Consider the following 25,897-nt stretch of genomic DNA (forward strand, 5'->3'; position numbering starts at 1 on the left):
CATTATTTGATAACGGGATGGGGTTCACGAGGCTGCTCTAGAAAATATGATGCCATATGATTTAGGTGATGCATGATGATGGTGGATGGGTGCATTTGGGAATAGTGTGATGGGGGTGGTGAGAGAAAACTGATGAACACTGATAAAGCAGAAGTTTCGGGGTTGGGTTGGATACGGGCCCACTTCTTTCACTTCTGAACCTTTGGTGGCTTTAATAATTTCAAGACTTTGGTCCCATTTCCGACCAACTTGCTTCAGAGAAATTGAGGCAACAAAAATGAAATTAAATCAAAAGGGACGTGATGAAATGCAACGGCAGCTTCTTCCGAGAAAGAAAGAGCCCTTTAGTGCTTAAAAAGTCTTTTGATTCGCTCCATTATTAGATGTTGTTGTCCTGGCCGGAGTAACTTTTGTTCCCTCTCCGCTCTGCACACTTTCATTCAACCCTTCTGGGCACTCTTGTTTAGTCCTCTACCGCTCACAAATCAGCCATGCCCATCACAGAGCTCTTTCTCGGCGCCTTTCTTCAGGTGTTGTTCGATAGGTTGGCCTCTCCGGAGCTCCTCAACTTTGCACGGCGTGAGGGGATTGATATGCGGTTGAAGAAATGGGAGAAGATGCTGGAGAGTCTCAAGGAGGTGTTGGATGATGCAGAGGATAGGCAACTCACCGGCCATCTCGGGGTGAAGTCGTGGCTAGAAGATCTTAGAAACTTGGCCTATGACATCGAAGATTTGCTTGATGAGTTCGTCACAGAATCCGCTGAAAGCAAGTCCAAGGCAGAATCCAACACTAGCAAGGCGCATTCCCTTCTTTCCAATTGTTGCTTCAGATTAAGTCCGAGAGAATTCATGCTCAACCACAAAATGAGATCTAAGATGGAAGAGATGGATGCCAAATTACTGGAGATCGTAACTCAAAAAGACAGTCTGAGCCTAAGAGAGAATAACGAGAAGCGATCAACAAATCATTTACAGGATAAGCCAATTCCAACAACACATTTGATCGAGGGTTGTTTTGTTGGTAGGGAAGATAAAAAAATGGAGATTCTCAAATTACTAACCGAAGAAGAAGATGATAGAACAACTACAAACATAAGAGTGATTCCCATCGTAGGGATGGCGGGTCTTGGGAAGACAGCTTTGGCTCAGCAAGTCTTCAATGATGCCAGAGTGACCAGCTACTTCGATGTAAAAGCATGGACTTGTGTTTCTGATGATTTCGTCATGCTTGCTATTACAAAGAGTATCCTACAAAAAATCGACTGCACTTTGTCTTCTGAAGATAAGGACCTGGATTGGCTTCAGGATAAGCTCAAACAAAACCTTTCGGGGAGAAAGTTTCTTGTCGTTTTGGACGATGTTTGGAACGAGAATTATGGAAACTGGACTATCCTCTTGAAGCCTTTTCAATCGGGAGCAAAGGGAAGCAAAATCATTGTCACGACCCGTAATTCCCACGTTGCCGAAATAGCCGGTGCTCGACCATTTACTCTCAAAGAGTTGTCACTAGAAGCTTGCGTGACTCTGTTTGCATTTCATGCTCTTGGAGTAAAAAATTTTGATCATCATCCTTATCTTGAAGCATTAGGTCTCAAAATAGTGGAAAAATGCAAAGGGTTGCCATTAGCAGTGAAGACATTGGCTGGGCTGCTACGCACTAAAGTTGGTCCCCCGAATGGCAAGCTATATTGAACAAAGATTTGGGATCTACCGAAAGAAAGAAATGACATCCTTCCAGCTTTGAAACTTAGCTACCTCCATCTCCCTTCCAATCTAAGGAGATGTTTCGCTTACTGTGCTATATTTCCCAAGGACTATGAAATCCAACGGGACAAGTTAATTCATTGGTGGATTGCAGAGGGCTTGGTGGACAAAAAAGAAGCAAAGAGTCAATGGAATACAGGTTTGAATTATTTCAATGAGCTAGTAGACAGGTCGTTATTTCAAAAGTCAAGTAGCAATGGATTAGAATTCTTAATGCATGATCTTGTGAATGACCTGGCAAAGCTAGTTGCAGGTGCATCCCATTGTAGCTCGGGGGAATTTGAGTTTGTGGATGATCACAATAATGCATCTTTAGCTCGTCACGCCTCATTCCTTCCAAGCAATTATTTTATGCCAGAAAGATTCGAGATATATCATCGAATGCAGGGACTTAGGAGCTTCATATCATTAGAGAAGCAACATCGGTCTTCCTTTGTGACCCAGAAAGTGCTACATGACTTGTTGTCGGTATTGAAATACTTAAGGGTGCTTTCATTGAGTCGCTATAACATTAGGGAGGTACCAGAATGCATTGGAAAACTAAGGCACCTAAGGCACCTTAATCTATCACATACTCATATTGAAACCCTTCCAAAGTCGATTGTTGCATTGCACAATCTAGAAGCTTTAATATTGCAAGGCTGTCGCAAGCTTATCAAATTACCTGAAGGTATGGGAAAACTAATCAATCTAAGATTTCTTAACATTACCAATACTCCAATTCTAAGAGCAATGCCACTAAATATAGGTAATTTGTTGGGTCTTGAGATCTTGTCCAAGTTTATAGTTGGAACGGAAAATGGGTCAAGGTTGAATGAGTTAAGAAACCTAAAGAACCTGCAAGAGGAATTGTGCATCTCTGATTTGCATAAAGTTCAAGAAGCAGAGAAGCCAAAGATGCCAATTTACTCATGAAGGAGGGAATATGTCAATTGAACATGCAATGGTGCACAAATTTTGAAAATTTCCGGAATGAAGAGCTTGAAACAAAGGTCCTTGACTTTCTTTGCCCTCACCAAAACCTTGCACATCTTAAAATATCCTACTATGGCGGCCTAAAATTCCCATCTTGGTTAGGTAGTCCTACACATGTTAACATAATGCATTTACATTTATATGGGTGTCAAAGGGTCAAAGAATTACCATCGCTTGGGCAGCTATCTTCGTTGAAAGAATTGTACATCAAAGGTTTAAATGCAATATGCATGGTAGGGTATGAATTTTATGGAAGTAAAAGTCCTTTTCCATCCTTGTTGACTTTGGAATTCAAGGGCATGCCATTGTGGGAGGACTGGTCTCATTGCATTGACGCTGAAGAAGTTGGAGTTGTATTCCCTCGTCTTGAGCATCTCGTCATTCAGGATTGCCCTATGCTGATCGGAAGATTGCCTAGTCAACTAAGCTCCCTTGTAAATCTCAAAATTAACTCATGTCCACGTTTGGAAGCCTCGCCATCTTTCAATAGCCTTCCATCTCTCAATGAATTAAAATTCAAAGGTTGTAATGAGAGGGTGCTGCATAGTTTGGTAAACCTGGCATCTCTTACTGCTCTAGACATAAATGATGTTGCTGAACTCACTTGCTTAAATCATGGGTTTACAAGCTCCTTGATCAAGCTAGAGAAGTTGACGATCGAAAAGTGTGCAAAGTTAATATATCTGTGGCAAGATGGAGATGTAATTCGGAATCTCAATTGTCTGAAGAGATTAGTCGTATGTAGTTGTTCAGAATTCATATATTTTGTGGCTGAAGAAGGAGATATAGAGCTACCTGGCAACCTCGAGACTATCGAATTGAGTGATTGTGTCAATTTAGAGAAGCTTCCAAGCAAGATGCACACCCTCTCCTCTCTTAGAGACTTGAGTATCTTTAATTGTCCAAAACTCGTGTCCTTCCCAGAAATATGTATACCAACATCTCTGACATCATTAAACATCGAGTTCTGCAAGATGTTGCAATCTTTACCCAGAGGATTAAGTGCTCATCTAGATGAACCTAGCAGCAGCAGTAGCAATACCCACAGTGACATTATATCTTGTCTACAAGACTTAAGAATCTACGAATGCAATTCTTTGCCATCCTCTCCATTCAGCGAGGGTATATTTTTACCCACGACCCTCAAGAGACTTGACATTAGTTACTGCAGGGGAGTGGAGTCGCTTGCGGATATAAATCTAGACCGTCTTCAGTCTATTCAAGAGATTAAAATTTTGGAATTGAAGAATTTGAGAAGCTTACCCCAGGGTCTACACAAGCTATCTCGGCTCACTTCCTTGCATTTGCGGAATTGTCCTGCACTGGAGCTGGAGTGCTTCCCCCCTCTTCCTCCCAGCATCTCGAGATTTATTCTTCACGGTTGTCCAAAGATAAAATCGTTACCTAATCAGTTGCATCGACTCACGAGTCTTCGATTTCTATCAATTTCGGGGTGGGAGAGTTTGACGCACTTCCCCGATGGAGGATTGCCGCCCCAGCTAGAGTCTCTTGTGATATTAAAATGCGAGAATATGAAGCAGCCGGTGAGGGAGTGGCTCACCCCTCTCACCTCCCTTCAACAGCTGGTGATCGACGGCAGCGTGGGAGGAGTAGGAGAAGAGGAGGATCTTGTGCTTCCGCTCCCTTCCTCTCTGCTCCGTCTCTATATCCATGATATGGGAAAAGTGGAAAGACTGTCCAGCACTCTCCCTCCCTCTCTCCGGACCTTGGACATCCAGAATTGCCCGAAGCTGAGGGAGTTGCCCCAGGATGGCCTCCCTCCCTCCCTAGAACTACTCCGGATCAGAAGATGTGGGATTCTGGAGGAGCGATGCAGGAAAGGGACCGGCTGCTATTGGCCCCTCATCCGCGAAATCCCAGATATTCGAGGAGTCTGAGGCCTGGCTCTTTCATCATCTGTGTCCTTCCCCTGTTGTTGTGTGCACCTCCATCGCCACCGCTGCTTCGGCTCTCCACTCCGTCGTCGTCCTCACCTCCATCTCCATCTCCATCTCATGAATATATTCCAATTGAAACAGGTAATCGATCTTTCCGATTACTAGTCTTCAATACTCGTACTCACTTCTCTCTCTCAGATTTGGCATCACTTTTCCTCCGATTCTTTCGTTCTCGGTGTGCTCCGCCTCATTCTCCAAGATTCTTTCAATCTTGCTCGCCTTTCAGATTACATAGGAATTCCCATCGGTGAAGTTCCCCGGTACTAAGACTAGGAGGAGAAGATGCTGCTGAAGGGGGGGACCCTTGACGTGAGATTGCTTCTCATTGTAGAGACGAAGAGGGGAGATACCACTTCAGGCTCCGTTGTTCTTAACATCTTGACTTTTTTGTGGGATCTCTTTCCCGTGATTAGAGTTGGTTCTCGAATTACTCACGGAGGATAGAGGTATGTATATCTGTTCTCTTTCCCTGTTCATTAAGTGTCTGTTTTCCCCCTGATGTTTCAATCCGCTTGACGAATCTATAGTCTGGACATAATTTATATGATAAATTGATAGCAAGGACAAGTTTGAAAATGTTTGAAGTTGCATCACATCGAAAAAGAGCGGTTTAGAACTTCTGATGGATAGAGAAAATTTATGTCATCTTAATGGCAGTTTAGGTGCTTTAAATCCTCTTTCCTGATTTAGGCTGGAGACTCAATTTGAACACATTTATTGAGTTTGTGGAATGTGCCTGACTAATTTCCCTTATATCTCTGACTCTGATATGCGAAAATTACTTTTACAGCATTCACCAGAAGTGGGAGGAACTCGATATTAACTCTCCGTCCGCATCTACCGATACAAAGTACTTATTCCCACACATGCAATCTTCTCATTTCTGAGCATACCGTGACGCACATTGAAATCTATACGGGAAACGGATTTATTGCACCTCAACCCTTCCATTCCAGCATTTTACTCAACATCCAAGATTAGCCCTGGACTCAGTAGTGGCTGGTTGGCAAAGTTTAAAGGTGAGTAGATTTGTTTCTGCTACTTCTTTTGACTGGCTGTTTAAAAGCTGCTTAAAAGGTGGGTAATGATCATGGGGTAAAAATAATTTCTTCTGAACGATTTAGCATATTGTCCGCATATCCAACAACTTGTCTGCATTCTACTTGTTCATTTCTAGCATTTTATCAAAACACATATCAATGATTCAAAATTTCTCGTGTGATATGTTGTTTGTTATCATTTCCCTGGTTATCCCATTGACGTGATTACGTCCACATTCTGTTGTGTGCAAGGGATCGGTTCTACGCAAGGGGAATTTTAAGTTATACTTTTTATATACATTGCTTGGCAAGTTTTCTAATAGATTAAGCTTTTAAAAAATGTATTTGTCTAACATGCAGCGATCGAATCAAACAACATGACCAATCAGCCAAACCTATGTTCTTGTTTGGTTTTTACTTCTAGTAATTGTGGAAGACTTTCAGACAGGGATTATAAGCTTCTAAAAAAATCATCGAATTGCAACAAGACCAGGAAACTTCAACTTATTAAATCTGTTATTCATAGTGCGATTAAGTATTAGTGTCAACTCTTTTTGTTGCCCAAGAAAGATTTTAAAATGGTTGGCGAAAGTGTAGAGCTTTTCTTCGGAAGGGAGATCCTTATACTAAAGAGGGAGCAAAAGTCAGATGGGACACTGTCTGTCCTCCTAAGAAGTTTCAAGGCCTTGGCATTCAAAGACTGGATTTGTGAAATCTTGCTTATATTTTAAAGTGTCTATGGAGTATTTTGTTGAGGTGTGGTCTCTATGTTTTTCCTGGCTCTGTAGCTATTATCTTGACTGCAAACCAGATGTCACTTATGCTTTGAAGAAGCCATTAAGAGTCGAGAATATTTTGAAACCCCACATTAGATATATAGTCGGTAATGGAGATAATATTTCTCTTAATTTGATTTGTGACACCATACTGAGATCTTGCCAGAATCATTTCTCAAGGAGAATAATTTGTGAATCTTCTCTTCCTCCGCTGGCCAAAGTATCTGCTGTAATTTATAACTCATTGGAAACATTATGTTACTTTAAAAAGGGTGTTTTTAATTTTTGTAGATAGCAATTGGGCAAAACTAGGGGCTGTGAAAAATGCCCCTTCCATCATCGTCTCCTTCTCCTTTGTTGTCTGCACCTTAATCACCTATGCTTCATCTTTCTGCTGTCTCCATCTCATGAAGATGTCATTAAAATAAGGTATCAATCTTGCCATTTACTACTCCGCCTACTCTACTCTTCTCCTTGTAGTCACTTCTCTTCTCAAATTTGGCATCGGTTCCCCTATCCATTGAAACGCTTTGCATAATCTCTTCAATTTAGCCAAAATGAAATGAAAATCTGGGATGTTACTAATGGCCTGTTGCATTTAAATTTGGATTCTCAGCTTATTTCTGCATTCTATCAGTTTTCTGCACTCATCCACTTATTTTGTCATCACTGTGCTCTGTCTCATTCTCAAAGATTCTCTAAATCTTGCTTGCCTTTCAGATTACATTGGAATTCCATTGGTGAAGTTTGTTGGTACGACCCAGCAACCTGAAGAAAGGTCTATAGACCCTTCCTTCACCATTGCCTCACTGGTATTATGTCTAGGAGGAGAAGATGCTGAAGGGGACCCTGGATGTGAGATTGCTCCTCATTGTAGAGACAAAGGGAAATGCCATTGCGGGCTCTGTTCTTAAGATCTTGACTTTTGTGGAAACTTTTCCATGATTAGTTGGTTCTCAAATTACTCATGGAGATAGGTATGTATATATGTTTCCTTTCCCCATTCAGTAAGTGTCTGTTTGGCCCTGATGTTAGATGAATCTAAAGTCTGGACATAATTTATATGGTAAGTTAATAGCAAAGACGAGTTTAAAAACGTTTGAAAGTTGCATCTCCTTGAAAAAGTGTAGCTCAGAACTTCGCATGGATAGAGCAAGTTCATGTCATGTTAACGACAGTTAGGTGCTTTAAATGTTCTTTCCTGTTTTAGTCTGAAAGCTCCATTTGAACACATTTACTAAGTTGTACAATGTACCTGAGTAGTTTCCCTTATATCTCTGATTCTGATATGCGGAAACTACTTTTGCAGCATTCACCAGAAGTGGAAGCAACTCGGTATTAACTTTGTGTCTGCATTTACCGATACAAACTACTTATTCCCACACATGCAATCTTCTCATTTCTGAGCATACTGTGATGCACATCGAAATCTATGGGGGACAGATTTATTCCGTCTCAACCCTTCCATTCTGGCATTTTATGCAGCATCCAAGATTAAGGAGTGGTTTAGTTGGTTTGAGTACAGACACAAGTGAAGGCATTTCTCGTCCTGGATAGCACTTGACGAAATCTTTGCCTATTGTTCATTCTGATAACTATTCATATTCTGCTTCATGGAATCAGAGATGCATAGCCTTGCAGTCGCAGGTTGGCAAAGTTTAGAGGGTGGGTAGATTTGTTTCTGCTATTTCTTTTGACAGGCTGTTTGAAAGACATGGCTAATGATCATGGGGTATAATCAGAATCTAGAAAGAATCTCTTCTGAAGGATTAGCAAATTGTCTGCATTCTACTTGTTCATTTCTAGCATTGTATCAAAGCACATCAATGGTTTAAAATTTATCATCTTTTATGTTTTTTGTTATCAGCCCCCGCTATCTCATTGACATGATTATGTCCACATTCCGTCGTGCATGTCTAAGAGATCGGTTCTACGCAAGGGCAGTGTTGAGTTATACATTATATATACATTTTTTTGGTTGAATGCGTTATATATACATTGTTTAGCACGTTTCTTAACAGCTTACGGTGTTTTGAAAAAGGAACTTGTCTAACATGCAGCAATCAAATCATACAGCTTGACCAATCAGCCAACCCTAAGTTCTTGTTTAGTTGGTTCTTCTAGTAATTTTGGATTGTCTGGAAGACTTTTAGACGAGGATTGTAGGCCTCTCATAAAATGATTGAATTACGAGAAGATTTAAAGCTTGGACAGTTAAAAGCCGCTCATATGCCAGCAAACTTCAGCTTATTAATTCTGTTTTCATAATCTATTAGTGTCCACTCTTTTTGTTTCCCAAATAAAATTTTTGAAATGGTTGAATGAAAGTGTAGAGCTTCCTTTGGAAGGAGCAAAAGTTAGACGGAAGCTAGATGGGATACTGACCTCCTAAGCAGTTTGGAGGACTGGGCATTTGAAGACTGGATTTATGAAATCTTCTTGTATTTCAAATTGTCTGTGGAGCATTTCGTTGAGTTGTGGTAAGTGTTTTGCCTGGCTCTATAGCTATCATCTTGACTGTAAACCAGATGCTGCTTATGCTTGGAAGAATTTGTTAAAAGTTGGGAACGTTTTCAAACCCTGCATTATACAAATAGTGGATAATGGAGATAATATTTCTCTTTAGTATGAATTGTGGCACCATGCCGGAATCATTCTCGAGGAGAATAATTTATGACTCATCTCTTCTCCTCTTCTCTTCTCTGCAGGCCAAAGGATCAGCCGCAATACTTAATTCTCATTGGAAATGCCTGCTGCTAGGTCTGAAGAGTTGGTTCCCATACAAGCTGCAGTTTGGGGTGTGCTTTTGCTAGTTCCTCAGCTGCAAGCAAAGTTTTTTTTTGCACGGCTTCTTCAAATGGTTGCCTTAACTTTTGTTGCATGGGATATTGTCAGAAACAAGGATGCTGATGTTGACTGGCACAAACTTGGGTGGTTCTCCCCTAATGTCCCAAGATTTGGCTTTATTTTTCGGTTAGTAATACATGATAAACTTCCCACTGTTGAAAGGATTAACAGTTGGTCTGTTGGGAGTACTAGATCTCTCTCTTGTTCTGTCATCTAAGCATTGAATATTTTTTTCATCTATTTACTGAGTGTAGTTTCTCCAATCAAGTATGGAGAAAGGTGCTGCAGCTTTGTTTGATTCATCCAACTCCTAGATTTTACGATGGTGAACTTGGTTTAGACGAAACAAGCTTCTCAGGGAAAAATTTTCAGAAGTATCTATAGCAGTTTATATGCAAACTGCTGCATCTATTATATCTTGAAGTCCATGAATAATTTGTTGCATTTACAGGTGGCTCCTTGGATGTTTAATGAAATCAAAATCATCAAGTTCTGTTAAGCATGGTTTTTAGAGTTGCCTTGGTCTCAAAATAAGATTGGCACCGATGGGCATCATAGGTTGTGTGCTGCTTGGAACCTAACTTTGTAAAAACTATCTGGCTGGAGTAAAGGTTTTTCTGACGTGGTGCTTATTGTTGCTCTTTGGTGTGTAGAGTTGCATGTTTTCCTCTGTCGTCTCTATGCTTGTGATACAGGTATCAACTTCAACCGTCTTGTTTGGGGTCTAATTCTTTATGAGGTCCAATTTCTATATAACTGGCCTTCGCATTTCTTAAAATAGTTCTTGAGGAAGAACCCCAATCGATGAAAGGAAGTTGCTATAGGAGTAAGAAAGAAAGTGCTTATTTAACTACAAGATTCAAAGAGAGATTTTACCACATTCTACTCTCTTTTTTTTATTGGTTCATGGTAATTTCATTTAGTTATGTCTGCATGAAATTCGACCTCCGAAATTCTGCTTTCTCTCGTGGTTATTCGTCATTTCGTCCTCATGGGATCATGAGGGTGTTCGTGCTTGTGCTTACTTTTCGTTTAATGAAAAGCAAAGTTTGCCGGTGAAGACCTGTTCCAAGAAGCAGCACTACGTCTTTGACAAGGTCATTTGCCCACTTCAAAGTTCAAACTCGTGTCCTTTAAACTATGTTGAAAACAATAAATTACAATTTTGAAAAAGGAGATAACTTGAGAAACTTGGCTATATTTTAATATGATTTTAACGTGGTGAATTGCTATTCTCACAGCGTGGAATTGGAAGACGTGTGCTTACTTGCGCTCATTGTATTTGCTACATCCGGATAATAAGGTCTTATGCTCGCGCTATTACTTTAATAAATCCTAATAAGAAATGCAGCACATTGTCTTTGAAAGTGATTTATTTGGGTTTGTTTGGTTTTTTTTTTTTTTGTTCTTTTATTGCAAGAGCTTTGTATGATTAGGTATTATAGCGAGAATGAAAGCAAGAATAGAAAGCATGAGAAAATTTAGTATATAGTTCACTTGATGGTCGCATAAGGTTGAAGATTATCTATCACGCTCGATGTCTCCATTGGCGTCTCGATAACTCTAAATGTACATTCAATCACGAATTTCCCAATTAATCCATATTCACATGAATTAGTGATTAAGATGAGTGAGATACTAATTATCAAATTACAGGGCACAAATAGGGATAAAGGATCTTATTCCCCCGGTAAGTACACAATAAAAACCTAGAAGACCGACCTATGTGAAAGCTTTGCAAACTCGATTCTAACCTAAAACATTAAGATGGAATAGTTGACCAATTCGTTGATCATAAACAGGGAAAATAGCCTTCTAATGCTGCTCTTGCCTTTGCCCACTCCACCTTCAAGCCTGCTTTTCCTCATTTTTATGTAACTCTAAAAAATATAAATTTTTATGTACTTGGCAATCCTTGACCCAAAGAATACATGATAATAATAGAAAAACTCGACAAAAACAAATGTGTGTATGCATATATACATATTAATCTCGAGTTTGTCCGATGTGCATATGCTATAATATTGATATGATATGAAATACTTGATTGATCTTCAAACAAAATTAATAAAGGGTCATATTCACCGTCAATAAATATTTATCACATCACTTCACCAAATTGGTAAACCAGTGGTAGGTCTCCTAGCATTATCCTATATCATTCCTCTCTATTTTTATGGGTTTCCTTATGCTAATCAACTTGCCAGAGATGGCTGATTTATAGCTTCATCTTGTTGATGCCTGCTGTCCTTCTCAAAAGATTTAGAGATGTTGGGATCCTTATACCTACCTACTCAACAGAAACCCTTTCATTGAGGATGATTCAGCATCAGAAAAATGTAATGCGTGTGTATCTCAACTACGATGCTCGTGGCCTCATCAATGAAACGCTAGACTATTCACAGATTTGTCACAATTTCTTGCTTCTTTCGTCTTTGGCCCAAAAGGACTTATCACCAAGGAAGAAATGGCCATTAAGTCAACGATTTGAAGTGTGCAATGCACGTAGCTAATTAGGAAGTCCTTCGGAAGCTGCCATGTGTCTTGAACAGCCAGATTTCTGGGAAACTTCTCCTAACAAGAAATTTGAACGATAAACATCAACGGTTCACATGATTTTAGTTAGAGCTTACAAAGTATAGACTTTTTAAAATATCTCAAGACTTAAATTCTAGAATACTTTTAAAATAAAGAATGCAAAGTACAAATTTTCAAACAAGAGGATGGAAAGTGTAATTAAAGGGAACATAAAACATGAAAATTTTGTAATTTGCCCTATTATACTTTACCATACCTCTCACCACTCTAAAAACGATAAAGTTATTTGCTAACATGAATGATATTTTTTTTTTCTTGACAACAAAGAAGCTACCTTCTCTAGGTAAAATATTAATTAATGAAATACTCTACTATTCTTATGAGTTAGGTAACAGGCTGATTAAAAAAATTGATTGGAATTATTTGCATCTCATGGTACGAAAAATTCAAATTACATAGACATATCATTCTCCTGTGTATTAATAATTTAATCCATTAAGCTAATCTGGCGGCTTAATCAACTTTGTCTCCTTTTCCTTCCCCTTGGAGCTGTCCTTTTAGTCTAATAGGCTTCTAGAAAAGAAGGCGGTCTTTCCCGTGATCTTAAGCATCAAGGCGTTGAAGATTGGGAAACTTCCACATGACTTCAGACATAAAGCAACTGCTATCCTTTGTTGACTTTTCCAATACCTATGTACCCAGATAACCATTGTATGGCTCTTAATCAAGCAGACTTGTTCATAAAAACCCCTAAATATTCAGGATGGATTTGGTTGAAAGAAAATGGGAGTCAATCCGAGTTGGCAAAGTGGACCGGTATTCGATTCGGATGCAGGCAGAGCTCAGCTTCATATCACCGCAATTCTCGCTTAGAGCGATCTCAGAGTTTATACTCATTACTCTATAGAAGGTGCCCTATCCAATTACGTGATTCATATTATTGGAGTGGTTCGCAAAAATTCGCAGGATCAATCAAGCCAAAAGGTCCTTATGTCTGGTGTTATTATAAAACGAAACAAAATGAAGTCAAACATGACATGAGAACCGATTAAAAACTGATGTTTGTATTTTGTTGAACTATTCAAAGGAAAAATAATAATAATACCTCCAACCAAGAATTCAAAGTTGAGGAAAAACTTGTAATTCTAGAAGAGTTTCCCAAAAAAAATTACAACCTCAACAACCTGTTTCGAACGTTGATCGATTCTAATGTCTGAAGAAGCTTCTGTACTGATCAAATCCTCCTTGACAACAATGTCAATGGTCACCAATCTCCTTTTGTATATATATCTGGTGAAAAGGTTTTAGTATTTCAATCTCCACAACCTTATACAACGCCCAAATACGTTACTTACCTCCTAGCCCTTCCCCTCTCTCCCTCTCCCTCATATTTTCTCTGCTCCTGAAGAGATGGCTTCTTCCACAACCATGGCTGTTTTAGCTCTTCTTGTTGTGCTCCTCCCTATGGCTGCTACTGCTGCTGACAGTTTGACTCCTTTCATTGGTATATATTGCCCGCTCTTCTTTCTTAGCTACTGTCGCCACATACGGGGCCTGCAAAAACAGCTTCCGATTTTCACATCTGCATCGCATTCACGAATAACAACAACCGATAATGGACTGATCTTCTTGCTCGGTTTCAATCAATTTTGCAGAGGAGCTATGCAACGAAGTGGAATGTGGAAAGGGGTCGTGCGTCGTGAACACTAGCGCTACATTTGGCTTCGAATGCCAGTGCAACGCAGGTTGGAAGCGGACTCGCCTTGACAATGAAGATGACTACAAGTTCCTTCCCTGTGTCATCCCAAACTGTGAGCACACTCTTCTCTAATCACTCTCTGTGTTCACAAGGTTGCAGGAATTGAACAGCAGATAAAGCAAACACCTTGCCTTGAAGCAAGAAATCATTTAACTAGTTCTCTGCAGTAAAATGGGAACAAAAAGTATGATTTTCCAATTTTCGCTCAAGCTAAATGGCGAAATACATGGATCATGAGACTATAAGAAGATAAATGAAAAACTAATCCTTGAACATGAAGCTCGAGAGTTTGATCTGCGGACTCTCTGCAGTACCTCACATAAACATACATCTTATATGCTGAGGGTTCATATGAATTGTGTTGCCTATGTGGACAGATGCTTAAGTTGCAAGTCTTCTCTTTGTGCAGGTTCTGTTCAGTACTCCTGCATGCCTGCGCCTCCGCCGGTCCCTTCCGTTCCAGAGAACACATCCGTCTTCGATCGTAAATCATCTTCACTTCGCTCATCCTTTCTATACATAAGTCATATTGTGGGAAAAATTCTAAGCGGTTTCTGGGTTTTCTTTTTAGCTTGCTACTGGATATATTGTGGAGGAGGAACATGCACAAAGTCCTCGACTTACGAGCACACTTGCCAGTGCGATGCCGGTTACACGAATCTCATGAATGTCAGCGTCTACCCGTGCTTCAGCGAATGTAAGATATATAATCAAAGACTCGAGTTTGCAATTCATACCAATTCCCAATTTTTCCACTCATGTGTACCTTCCTTTTAACGTGTCTCGTGTTGGATTCTCTAAAGGCGCAATTGGTAATGACTGTGAAAAGCTCGGAATCAAAGTTTCCAACTCGTCTGCTACAGGATCAGACAGCGGAAGCTATGGTGAGATTCTAAAAACCTCTCTCTCTCGATCTTACCTTTTTTTATGGCCAAAACAAGTTCTCCCAAGGACTAGTTACTTGCTTCCTAAGGTTTCAATGAAGTCAAAAAAGAGAAGTCCATCCTTCATGATCAGTACTTATCGATGACCATGTAGTTCAATCTGAAATGGCAGCTATTAACATAATCACACCTCCAAATCATCAACTTCCTTTAAGAACAATAAACAGGCATTTATGAACTACAATCTAGCGAAATTTTCACCAAACCTAATGCCTAGTTTCTTGTTTCTCATCAGCGCACATGTTCCTACCTGGGAAGTTGCTGTGGATGACCATCTTTACAGCATCCATGGCTTTAGTTCTATGGAACTAGAAGAGGGCGTCATCGCGAGACCGAGACTTCATGTGGAGTTGTACTAAAGCCGTATAAATTATACTCAGTTTCGATTTCTGCAATTGCTTACGTTACACTTTGTTCTTTATTTGTTGAAGTGACATTCTTGTGTAAAATTGTTATAGGAACATGTCAATTTTATGATTGACACTACACTACACTACATTACATGTATAAAAGAGAGTGCTTTCACTCCTTTCACTTGTTGAAGTGACATTCTTGTGTAAAATTGTTATAGGAACATGTCAATTTTATGATTGACGCTACACTACACTACATTACATGTATAAAAGAGAGTGTTTTCACTCCTTTCACTGAGGTGTCCGAAGATTGCAACCATTATAGGATCAAACATTACTGGCGTTTCGCAAAACATCTTGATTGCGCGTTTCTTCACTTTTCTTTCAGCTTTCAGCCCAGCAAACAGAGCTATTGATGCCCTAGACACAGCACTGTTTTTCGAAATCAGTAGCGTCGCATCATCGCTCGATAATTTCATGGAAATATTTGATCTTCGCAGAGTGATTCAGATGCTGATGAATAGTAGTCACAGATAAAAGTAATAGATCGTAAAAACCTGATAGGCCATATAATAGCAAACAGAGAGAACGGCGGCTAATAAAGATGAATCCATCATATTTTCTGAATCCTGAAAATGAAACTAGAAATCTTAACATCCTCAATTAGCAGGTCCATCTTTTAGTCGCACTCTTTCCATTTCTATACCAATAGCCAGTATTTGTGAATATCAGTTTCCTCAAAAGAAACTCAAACAAAAGAGTATTGACACGTATCATGCATGAATGCAATAATGGTTCAAATTAAAGGCCAAATCGCTTCGCCCAAGAAACCTCTGGTTTTTATCTCCCTTCAGTTGAATCACTTCCATAGTCTTATCAGCAACATGGAATGATAAATGAAGGATATGCAACAGTCGACAGGAGTGTACTCACATGTTACAACCTCGAACACAATCGTCTATCATAACAGCTGAAACTGATGAGCAGAGTATACTCAAAATGGCTTGATAATAAGCATTACAAGGGCTGCCGCAAATTGGAAGATTTACACTTTAAACATGGGAGGACCCATCTAGACATTTGAGTTGTTTACAACAAATTGAACATGATTACTCATCAAAGAGATGCAAGATACGGTCTATTTGAATCTAATGAAGATTACAATTCTCACTGAGGTGACTGCTGGGCAAAAATGTTACTTCGTCTTCACATCTACGCCAGTTTTTCCTGCAATAATCACGGCGGTTGCCATGTTCAGGAACAACCCATGCTCCACCACTCCCTCCAGCGAAGATATCTCCTTTCCTGCAGTGGGACCGTCCTTAATTGGAGTCTTGAAATACAAGTCCACGATGTAGTTTGAGTTATCTGTCACGTAAGGCTTCCCATCTTGATTCAACCGTAGCTTTGCATCACACCCTTCTTCATTGAACAATTCTTGAAGTCTCACCTATCGATATCAGAATTCCCAAAATGATCAGCTTCTCAAAATGTCAAGAACTGAATAGTATCATGAGGAATTCCTACTAGGTAAATTCTCTGTCAATTTCAGTTGGGACACAAAATGACTACCATGTACTGCAAATGCATAGTCCTCTAAACTACAAGTAAGGCAGAGTTTCTATTCAACAATGTTCAAGAGTACTTAAAAGGCTCTGGCTTCATGTCTTGAATTTTACGGGTAACCAAAGCCATCCAGTCACACCTTCATCTAAGAACCGAAAAACAAAATGCAAAGCCGATTTTCAAGTTCTTCCAGAGACATTTTCTTCAAAACAAGGTGAATTGTCTCCAGTTAACCGATAGAACACATCCAATCCATCTAAGAACCGAACCCACAATTCGAATACTGCGACACTCATCTTTAACTCCGCTAACCACAACGATTATCTAACCGGTCAAGGAACAAAGATTTCCTGTTACCTTCATCCATCTAACAACCCCATTTCATGATCGAACAGTCCACTCTGCTACACTCATCTTAAAACCACAAAGCAAGTTTTTTTCACGCCTAACGCAACAATTTCATAATTAAAAAAAAAAAAAAATCCGCCTTTTTCGCCACATTCGGAAGTACTTGCCCTGAATTCGAAACAGATTGACATTTACCAGATTGTACTTCCAACAGAACTGCACGACCTCGACCGGCATGGCGAGGCCACTCCCGCCCAACCCGTCGACGAGCTTGGTCTCGTCGGCGACCACCACGAACTCCTTGCTCGCGGCCTCCACCATCTTCTCCCGCAGCAGCGCGCCGCCCCGCCCCTTCACCAGGTTCAGGTCCGGGTCGACCTCGTCGGCGCCGTCGATCGCCAGGTCGATCCGGGGGTGGTCGTCGAGGATGGAGAGCGGGATCCCCAGCCCACGCGCCTGCTCCTCCGTGCGCTTCGACGTCGGGACCCCGACGATGTCCTTCAGCTGGCCGGCCTTGAGCAGCTCGCCGAGCTTGGCGACGACGAAGGCGGCGGTGGAGCCCGTGCCGAGGCCGAGCACCATGCCGCTGCGCACGTACTCGACGGCCTTGTCGGCGGCGATCTTCTTGAGGTCGTCCTGGGTGAGGGCCGGGGCGGCGAGGGCCTTGACGGAGAAGGGCCGCGCCCGGCGGGGGGCGCGCGGGGTGAGGGCCCTCGGGGCGCGCAGGAGGAGGCGGGAGTGGGAGGAGGAGGAGGAGGAGGATAAGGGAGGATAATGCGGCGGCGGCGGAGGTGGCGGTGCTGGTGGCAGCGGCGGCGATGGCCATGGCGAGGAGAGAGAAAGAGAAGAGAGAGAGAGAGAGAGTGAGGAATGGGAGGCTGGTCTTTTGCCGCTGCTCATCCTCGTTCTTTTTGTTCTTTTCTTATGTTGTTTGGGATGTGTCAAAGGAGATGCCTTTTTGCCTTTTTTTTTTTCCTTTGAATATGAATAGGATCCTAAATTTTATGTATGATGTGTAATGGAATTTTAAACTGTTCATTTTGTATGATCAAATCCTAATTTTCTTTTTCTCAAAATTTGCAATGCCGCGTTTTCGATGAACAATACCAAAAATTATTAACAAGTCACTCAAAGATTGGCTACATTAAGCTTTGATTATAGTTTTTTTAAAGGATAAGTGTATTGAAAATCATAAAATCTGTCACAAAAGTATAATTAGGTCTTAAAATTTTAGAAAAGTATGATTAAGTCATAAAACTCATCACAAAGTGCAATCAAATCCTATAAGTTTTCAAAAAGTGCAACAAAATTTTACAACTTATCAAATTAATTTCATCAAGTCCTTTCGTTAATTGCATATTTTGAAAGTTCCAATATTTGATTGTAGTTTTGTAACAAATTTTAATACTTGATTATGCTTTTTGAAAATTTTAGAATCCGGTTACACTTCTTGACAAGTTTTAGGACTTTTAGTCTATTTATTTTCAAGAAATATTTTAACAAATCTACTCAAAGTGGATAGGGTAATGAGAGCTTATTGGAGGAAAAACAATTGCTGAAATTAATTTATGGCTGGATTGCACCTTCCAATAAAAGTTTAGAATTTAACTTGCATTGATTGATTGAAATGTTTAAGACTCGATTGTATTCCATACATATGATTTAGGTTTTTTTATTAATTTTTCTTTCAATTAATGTAAAAAAAAAAAAAAAAAAAACTCTAATAGTGATGGAGTCACTATTATTTGGTTTATTTAGGTGTGAATTTAGCGCAACATCCCTTTCGTGACAATATAGTATGATATACTTTTGAAAGTCTAAAATAGATCCTATGGAAATACTAATAGTTTATCATAACCCTTTTGAAAAAAAATGACATGCATGGACCTAAGTTCACAATCCCATGGATTGACCATTTTAATGAGGGGTTTATTAGTTGGGATCGATCCTAGCAGGAGCTTGTTCATTGAAATGGCCATTGTTCCCATCGGCAGCATTCGGGTTTATCTCTGAAAGCCCATGTCGACCAATTTTTCTTCATTCATTCTACTTTTGAAGGCATCAATGAGTCTCCTGACATTAGTTCTAAAATAGTTATGGACATTCTTATCTTTCGAAGGTTGGTTCCAAGGCTTGAATTGCTCATTCGGCCATTTTATTAGTCATGGGATCAATCATCCTTTCGACAATTCCATGAATCCTCGTTATTACCGTCTCGTTTGTTAGTGATTTGATTTTTTTTTTTTTTCTTCTTTTGATTCTCTTACCATATGGCCCCAACGTAGATTCATCTGGGCAGTGAGTTCAACCTGTTTAGCAATTTCAATCCCAATGTTAGCATTCGAGGCCTCAAATGTTTGTCTACTTTACTTAAAAGCTTTATCCTGAATTCCTAAAGACGAATCGAGTGAATAGATCAAAGGCCATCTTTTTCTTGCACATTCTTGGCGGCAGGCTTAGACGGTGGTCTTCCATCCCAATTATATTATCATAAGCCTCTTGTGGGATTTTAATGGGCCGGGAATGGTAGTCAACTCTTAATTATTGGGAGACGTTTGCTTCTGAACCCTAAAGACTCTGCGACATAGATTTTTGACAAAGTTGTAATCGCAAGAAACTCAAATCGAGAATGATCAGTGGGCCAGCAGAAGTGTCAAATTTTGACTACAAATCAAAAGTGATTGGATTCTAACGTCCCTGAAGCCCGAAGGATTTTGTAAATTGTGCGCAGACGATAGATTGAAAATAATTAAAGAAATGGCATCAAAGATGTCATGCTTGCTCTATGATGATTGTATCTGAACATGAACTTCGTAGTGGAAATGACTGCAGCGCATAAAGAAGGTTAAAAAAATCTTACCGGACATGGCTAGAAAGCTTTTATAATCTAAGATAAGCACTAAAGTTAGAAATCCTAATCAAATTCGAAATTAAAGTCGAATTTCAGGCGAAGTATAATTTAAATAGATATATTACAAATTACTTTCTAATCTTCAAAATTTGATGTGCTCCTCATGATTTTTTTGATGTGATCACTTGTTCATCTGTTCCTTTCGTGATTGATGCTCATACTTCAAATGGGTCATTTCTTTATGCATTTTGATTCATCCTACAAGAATCTCACTACCTTTGACTTGCCCATTATTTTAAAGATGATTGGTAACCACTCTCGATTTATTCCTCCTTGATTAAGTCTTTAACTTGTGTGCATGCTTCCAATCATTCAATTGCAGGTACGTGTCATGTCTCCACTTAAACTTCATCAATTGAAAACTACTGATCAATGAACTCATAGACATTCCATTGATAAGCCTTACAAGTCAATTGTGCAGTAATGATCTCAATGATCAATAAGATTGTCATCCACCAATTGATCTTCATAGGTCAAGAATATTGTCATGGCCCAATCTCAGCCATCACATTCACCTTCTTTATGTCCGAGCCTACATTTTGAGCATGGAGTCAACTGGTATGAGCACGACAAACTCAACTAGCGTATCAACACTAATCAAGGATGGTATCCGTCATGATTCGCCAAGCTAGTTTGTCAAATAAAAACCATAACATTTTTGTCCATAATACACCTGGCATACCATACAACCGTGCCACGCATCATCAGAATTAAGTACCAAAATACCGTAAGCCCGGATCACAAAAGACGCCCGATGGAACCGGGGACACCCTAGAAATTCCCCGAGGAGGACGAGCTGAACACGCAAAACGACGCCGTCGCCCCGCACGCAAAAAGATTCTCCCTTTTTCCCCCGAATTCTCTTCAAAGCATTTCTCTCTCTCTCTCTCTCTCTCTCGCGTCGAAGCATCCGAAATCGCTGCGCTCCGATTCCTGCGCGACCTCTCCGATCGACGAATCCGCCCGCCATGTCTGCAGAATCAGCCAGCGCAATCCAAAGAAACCAGGTGAACCCCTTCTCCCGTACGCTTTCTCTTTCTCTATCTGGGTGTGGCTGAAGATGGGGAGGATCTGATGTCGGAAGTTTTTTTTGTTTTGCCGGCGATTGGGTTTGTCCCAGGTTGACCTGTCGGACTTCATCGACTGGTCCGGCGTCGAGTGCCTCAACCAGAGCGCCTCCCACTCCCTCCCCAACGCCCTCAAGCAGGTGACTCCTTCGGTCCTCTTCCTCTTCCGCTTGCTCTTCTCCGTTGTTGTCTTGCGATGGGATGGGAAATTCGAAAGCAGCGTCGTTGCCGAGCTTCACGGGGTGTTTTGTTTCGCATTGAGTTTGTGGTTGGGCGTTTCTGGAGGCGTGAATTTCCGGGCCCTCGAAGTAGTTGCGGCGGGGCGGGGCGGGGCTGACTTTGATTAGGGTGGCGCGATTTCGAGACCTGGGAACTTTGCAAAATCTTTACTTGGGGTGGGGAAAACAAAACCCATGAATTCTGTGATTAGATTTCATGTACTATACGAGGTGATTACTGAAGAAAATTACACTGCCCGGCCGACGGGATGAGGGTGATGGCCTTGAGGTCCCCCCTTAGGTGGCCGTCTTTGCCTCTGTCAAACTGGGATCGATATGTTTCCTGTTTTTTTAAATGGACAAAATTATGTGGAAGTGATAATCGGAGCAGTTAGGTCAATGCCCTTGTCCTGTCACTCCTGGTTGGGGCTTCCAATTGCCTTCTGTGTTTGGTTGATACACCATGGCAGAGGAAAACCAATCGATTCTCCATTTGTGAAGATTGCAAATTAAAGGGAATATAGCAGAAATCAACTGATGATCCTTAATGTTTGGCCATCGCACTTAGGAAAAAAGCTTTTCATTTTTAGTCTTTGAAGTTTAAAATTAGTCAATGTTTGGACCAGGACATACTCGTTTTTGGTGGAGCCACTAGGAATGTAATCTATTGGTCTCTCAACCTCATTTTGGATGATGTGGTGCATTTTTTTTTTTTTTCATTTTATCAAAAGAATCCTCAGTTAGAGAGCCAGATCATAATTATATAGCTCAGTCTTGTCAGATTTCTTCAGCTTCATTATAAATATTTTCATTACATGAGATGGAGGGAGCAACCAGTCAATTTAAAGCAAATGCTTAAGAACTAAAAATGTCAACAATTTAGCTTTATGGGCTTAAATGCAAAACTGGATAAACTTTAGGGACTAGGCATTGTTTTCCTTATTCTTGAAACCACTAGGCTTGCTTCATGTAGTTGCAAGGTCTTGTCAGATTGGTATAAGATGCCTCTCTGTACTTTTCATCCTTGACGAAATTTAATATGTTTTCTTTCATAGAAAACTGTTTCTTTTATGCATGAGTTTACAAATCTTCTCGATGTTATATCATTGGTCATTCTTGTCTTAGTTGATGTCTGTGTCAAACCTATAGCACCAAGTTATATCTATCTACAAGGAGGTTCTAAGTTTAAAAATAGCTAATTTTACATTGCGCATCAGGCAGTTAGAGATTAGGACTGAGACAGTGCTTCATATGTGGAAAATTAGAGGTTACATTGAAGAACACAATTTGCCAGGTTCAAAAATTGCAAAGCTCTTGTCCTTTCGAATACCATTTATGTTTATACCTTTGCTGATGTCTGGAGACTGTTGTCTTTTACTGAACTTTGAAGTTAAGTTTGGGCACTGAATTTTCATATGAACTTTCAAACTCTTGACTGGGCATCATAGAAGCTCTCTGATACGTTGATCTCCATCGTTTGATGTGCAAAAGATAGTTATGAGCATGATTTTCACAGGGCATTATTTTTCCTTGGAATAGGGTTACAGAGAAGATGATGGTTTGCTTTTAGAGAGTGATGCAGATGAACAGCTTTTGATGTATATACCTTTCACCCAAGTAGTGAAATTATATGCTCTTGTTGTAAAAGGGCCTGAAGAGGAAGGTATAATGATCATAGTGGCTATCTTTCCCCAGTCCTTATATTGAGCATGTAGAATTACACACTTTTTAGAATTTTACTGAGTGACTTTTTATGTAGGTCCTAAGACAGTGAAGCTGTTTTCTAACAGAGAACACATGGGGTTTAGGTGAGATAGCCTGATGATTGCGTTGATTTAATATACGTTGATGAAGGAAGAATCTTATTGTTCCTCTTTCTGACAATGAATATGGCAGTAATGTCAATGATTTCCCTCCAAGCGACACAGTAGTTTTATCAGAAGATAATCTTAAGGTAGAGTTCCTGCTTTTGCTGGTCATTTGACTTATCCTTCCCTGAGGTTTTGCACTTAAGATAACTGGAAGATGCATCGATCTTTGAGGGTAAGAATAATGATTGTTAATGTTTGTTTTCTTAGAACTTGCCATTTTTTGTGTAGGGAAAGCCAGTTGTCTTGAAGTATGTCAAATTTCAAAATGTTCGCAGGTAGTTAATTGTTGATATCCTAATATTACTTTTCTTTCATGATTTGCAGTTTTTCACCAAATTTCTCTTTTTAAATGTGTTTCAGCTTGACAATCTTTATTGAAGACAATCAGTCTGGTTCTGACATCACAAAAGTGCAGAAGATTGCGATGCATGGAACCACGTACGTTCTCCCTATTTGTAGATTACTACTCACCTGTATTTGGTGCTACAATCAGAGTTAAAAGGAAAGGAACAAAATAGATAAACACCGAACTGGAAAAAGGAAGTTTGACAAAAGAGAGATGGTTACTGGCTAGCATTAGTTTCTGGCCTTCATATTGCTTTTGTAAATTTTGCTGGTTGCTTGTTGGATGAAATACTACCCAATCCCACTAACATGATAGTTTTGTAGCTTATTTATTTAAACAGTCATTATTAAGATATTTTGCTGGAACATCATGAACATAAGCATAGTGAGTGGTAGGGGATAGGGCAGGGCAGAGCAAGGGAAGATTAAGAGATATATATTGTGAAAAGTAATAGATATTGCCATCTCTTTTAGCAAATTGGCAAGATTAATAGATATTGCGACTTTAAAAAGGGGGAACAATAGCTAGAAGTTCATGAGGAAAAGAAAGAATGGAGCATTATTAACTACAGTTGAAGCAAATTGACCTGTAGAACAATCATCTACGACAAGTTGGGAAAAATAGCTGGATGAAAGGGAATTTGCATTGCATTTGGAATGGATTAGATTGTATTTGGTTGTATCTGAATATGCACATGGCTTAAAAAAATGTAAGAAATGATCTATGAAAAGCCTGAGGACTGGCATAATGTATGTTTATGCTTGGTGGAATTGGAGAAAGATTGAACTGGGATGTCTCTTGAGGCTTTTGATAAAAATTAAGTACTGAATTTTAAGTGTTGGTAATCTTAATTGCTGAAAATAAAAATAAAAAGTTGTTTGATGATAATTGAAAAATAATAGGTAAAGTTTGTTAATTTCTCACCAAAGATGTAACAATTACAATCATTGGTAGGATTTAGCTATAAATTTGGCAAGTTTTTAGTTGTCATTGATTACTTTTGCTATTGAATGAATTAAGTAAGCCCTCTCTTGGTTACCGCATTAATGGATTTTTTTGGCTTAGTTTAGTCTATTAAGTCAATACTAAGTAAGGTTACCAAACATGTTTAATCTCCGATGAATTTTCATTCAATGCCTAATTAGGTTTATTAAATGGGCCCTTAGTTACCATGTTTGCCTAAATAGCAACTTGTCCTGTGTATATTTGCTAGCGAAGGTTGCTTAACTTTGCTTTTGACTCATTTAAATGAACCTGCATTCTCTTCTCTTAGGGAGGTAAAAGCAGTCCCTTTTGACAACTGTTTCTTGGTTGTCTGGCCTTTGGCTTCCCTGTTTCCCTCATCTTTTTAATCCTATGAATCTTTGTTTGGGCAGGCATCAATCACTTTATTTCTCTTCATTATCCTTTCCTAGTTTCTTTGCTTTTGATGTCTTTGCTTATGGTAGTGCTAGTTGCCATACACATTCTACACAGGCTAGGTGGTGCTGCTGCAAGCAATCTCCCTTCATCTGGATCTGCATTTCTCCAGATTCTCATAATTCTTCTGTTGGCTTTGCTTGTGCAGAGTGGAAACAACAGACATGAAGGGTCTGAAGAAGGTTGAGGACCATTGATGTTGGAGTAAACGAAAACGCTGGAGACTATTTGTATCAAGGGAAAGCAGTGTCGTTAGTGCGAAAATCCTCCAATTCCTCTCGAAATTTTGCTCGCCTTCTATGAATCTAAGTGACCAATTGTCCCGAACAACTTTATATCACTTTGTGTCATAGAGAAGGATCAACTTCTTTTGGCGTTGTTGTGACACCTTCATTACGACTGTCTCTTACTGAACAAGATCTATCGGCGAGATATGTGCTTGAACTGATGTTTTCTCCAGACGGGCCACATTTAGCAGCATTGATTCCGTGAATTAATGAAAACGTGTCCTTTTTTTCTTCCGGGGTGAATGTGGCATGTTTGGTACCACAACTGGGTTTCCGTGAGCATCCTTAGGCAGATGTCTGATTCCACATTGGGCGCTTGATGTGGTAAAAAGAGATGACAAATTGTGCGACAAACTTTAGAAAAGGGCCTGCAAAAAGTTGTCTGCTGAAATGAAGAGGGAAGGCCTCTCTAACCAACCTATAATCTACTCACCTCTGAGAGGAATTCCATGTAATAGATGACCATGTGTGATGCTGATATGACATTTTGAAAGCTCGTGGGTCGTGTGACAGCTCTCTCTGCAGTTCCTTTTGTTCTTTTCTTGAGAAGGTTGCCCCTTTTAAATGCACTCGACCTTCTGCCTCCTTCACCTTGTCCCTCCCCACCCATTTCTCTTCCCCATTCCAATATAACCACTCGTCCTCCGTCCCCTCCCCATTTCTGCACCTCTCAATGCCTCCCCCACGGGTCGGATGAACCCCATCGATCTTGAGGATATCATTTAATTATCACGATGCCATCCTGTCATGGCTAGAACTCTCTCTAACCTATATGGACCAATGTAATTCGTGAGGATGAATCATTGATCTGAAACCGGCGTTAAGGTTATGGGCAGCACATGGGTTGCTCTTATTTATAAATGTGGCCAATTCTTCATTCAGTAACGCAAGAATCACCTTGATCTCTC

At 40.0% G+C, this 25,897-nt stretch overlaps 4 protein-coding genes and 1 long non-coding RNA gene across 11 annotated transcripts; 4 read left to right on the forward strand and 1 right to left on the reverse strand.

Annotated features, from left to right (window-relative positions):
- Positions 1-226: 226 nt before the first annotated feature.
- Positions 227-8,378, forward strand: LOC104432501 (putative disease resistance RPP13-like protein 1). 7 transcript variants are annotated; one of them, XM_039306400.1, is made up of 7 exons: positions 240-4,780; positions 4,926-5,145; positions 5,490-5,718; positions 6,807-6,944; positions 7,236-7,492; positions 7,825-7,850; positions 8,001-8,378. In XM_039306400.1, the coding sequence occupies exon 1, from the start codon at positions 2,678-2,680 to the stop codon at positions 4,637-4,639; it is 1,962 nt and encodes a 653-aa protein (XP_039162334.1). In that variant the 5' UTR covers positions 240-2,677; the 3' UTR covers positions 4,640-4,780; positions 4,926-5,145; positions 5,490-5,718; positions 6,807-6,944; positions 7,236-7,492; positions 7,825-7,850; positions 8,001-8,378. The 7 variants fall into 7 exon arrangements, with proteins under 7 accessions (XP_039162336.1, XP_039162334.1, XP_039162333.1 ...); XM_039306402.1 differs by having other exon boundaries at positions 227-4,780; positions 7,825-8,378; XM_039306399.1 differs by having other exon boundaries at positions 7,236-7,850.
- A 502-nt stretch (positions 8,379-8,880) lies between these two features.
- On the forward strand, positions 8,881-9,532 carry LOC120290360. Its single transcript, XR_005548283.1, has 2 exons — positions 8,881-8,995; positions 9,224-9,532. It is a non-coding gene; the product is annotated as an uncharacterized LOC120290360 (long non-coding RNA).
- Positions 9,533-13,204: 3,672 nt separating this feature from the next.
- On the forward strand, positions 13,205-15,212 carry LOC104432507. The gene is made up of 6 exons (XM_010044946.3): positions 13,205-13,404; positions 13,556-13,711; positions 14,069-14,143; positions 14,231-14,356; positions 14,463-14,543; positions 14,839-15,212. Exons 1-6 carry the CDS (start codon positions 13,311-13,313, stop codon positions 14,913-14,915), a joined length of 609 nt encoding a protein of 202 aa, XP_010043248.2. The 5' UTR covers positions 13,205-13,310; the 3' UTR covers positions 14,916-15,212.
- A 565-nt stretch (positions 15,213-15,777) lies between these two features.
- LOC104432508 (probable ribose-5-phosphate isomerase 3, chloroplastic) lies at positions 15,778-17,751 on the reverse strand. Its single transcript, XM_010044948.3, has 2 exons — positions 17,066-17,751; positions 15,778-16,406 (listed from the first exon to the last, which is right to left on the reverse strand). Exons 1-2 carry the CDS (start codon positions 17,450-17,452, stop codon positions 16,152-16,154), a joined length of 642 nt encoding a protein of 213 aa, XP_010043250.2. The 5' UTR covers positions 17,453-17,751; the 3' UTR covers positions 15,778-16,151.
- A 2,866-nt stretch (positions 17,752-20,617) lies between these two features.
- On the forward strand, positions 20,618-25,222 carry LOC104432509 (PITH domain-containing protein At3g04780). Its single transcript, XM_010044949.3, has 8 exons — positions 20,618-20,788; positions 20,902-20,988; positions 22,606-22,729; positions 22,826-22,874; positions 22,963-23,020; positions 23,166-23,212; positions 23,298-23,375; positions 24,851-25,222. Exons 1-8 carry the CDS (start codon positions 20,750-20,752, stop codon positions 24,897-24,899), a joined length of 531 nt encoding a protein of 176 aa, XP_010043251.2. The 5' UTR covers positions 20,618-20,749; the 3' UTR covers positions 24,900-25,222.
- Positions 25,223-25,897: the final 675 nt, after the last annotated feature.

The sequence above is a fragment of the Eucalyptus grandis genome, chromosome 2 (assembly GCF_016545825.1).
Source record: "Eucalyptus grandis isolate ANBG69807.140 chromosome 2, ASM1654582v1, whole genome shotgun sequence".
Lineage (NCBI taxonomy): Eukaryota > Viridiplantae > Streptophyta > Magnoliopsida > Myrtales > Myrtaceae > Eucalyptus > Eucalyptus grandis.

What these genes read in the sequence shown, in the direction of transcription:
- LOC104432507 (XM_010044946.3), top strand. Translation starts at nt 13,311, where the DNA reads ATGGCTTCTTCCACAACCATGGCTGTTTTAGCTCTTCTTGTTGTGCTC. An exon ending in TCCCTGTGTCATCCCAAACT is followed by an intron (nt 13,712 to 14,068) that starts GTGAGCACACTC and finishes CTCTTTGTGCAG; the next exon opens with GTTCTGTTCAGTACTCCTGC. An exon ending in CTACCCGTGCTTCAGCGAAT is followed by an intron (nt 14,357 to 14,462) that starts GTAAGATATATA and finishes GATTCTCTAAAG; the next exon opens with GCGCAATTGGTAATGACTGT.
- LOC104432501 (XM_039306399.1), top strand. Translation starts at nt 2,678, where the DNA reads ATGAAGGAGGGAATATGTCAATTGAACATGCAATGGTGCACAAATTTT.
- LOC104432509 (XM_010044949.3), top strand. Translation starts at nt 20,750, where the DNA reads ATGTCTGCAGAATCAGCCAGCGCAATCCAAAGAAACCAG. An exon ending in TCCCCAACGCCCTCAAGCAG is followed by an intron (nt 20,989 to 22,605) that starts GTGACTCCTTCG and finishes TCCTTGGAATAG; the next exon opens with GGTTACAGAGAAGATGATGG. An exon ending in TATCAGAAGATAATCTTAAG is followed by an intron (nt 23,021 to 23,165) that starts GTAGAGTTCCTG and finishes TTTTTTGTGTAG; the next exon opens with GGAAAGCCAGTTGTCTTGAA.
- LOC104432508 (XM_010044948.3), bottom strand. Translation starts at nt 17,452, where the DNA reads ATGGTGCTCGGCCTCGGCACGGGCTCCACCGCCGCCTTCGTCGTCGCC. An exon ending in TCTGTTGGAAGTACAATCTG is followed by an intron (nt 16,407 to 17,065) that starts GTAAATGTCAAT and finishes TGATATCGATAG; the next exon opens with GTGAGACTTCAAGAATTGTT.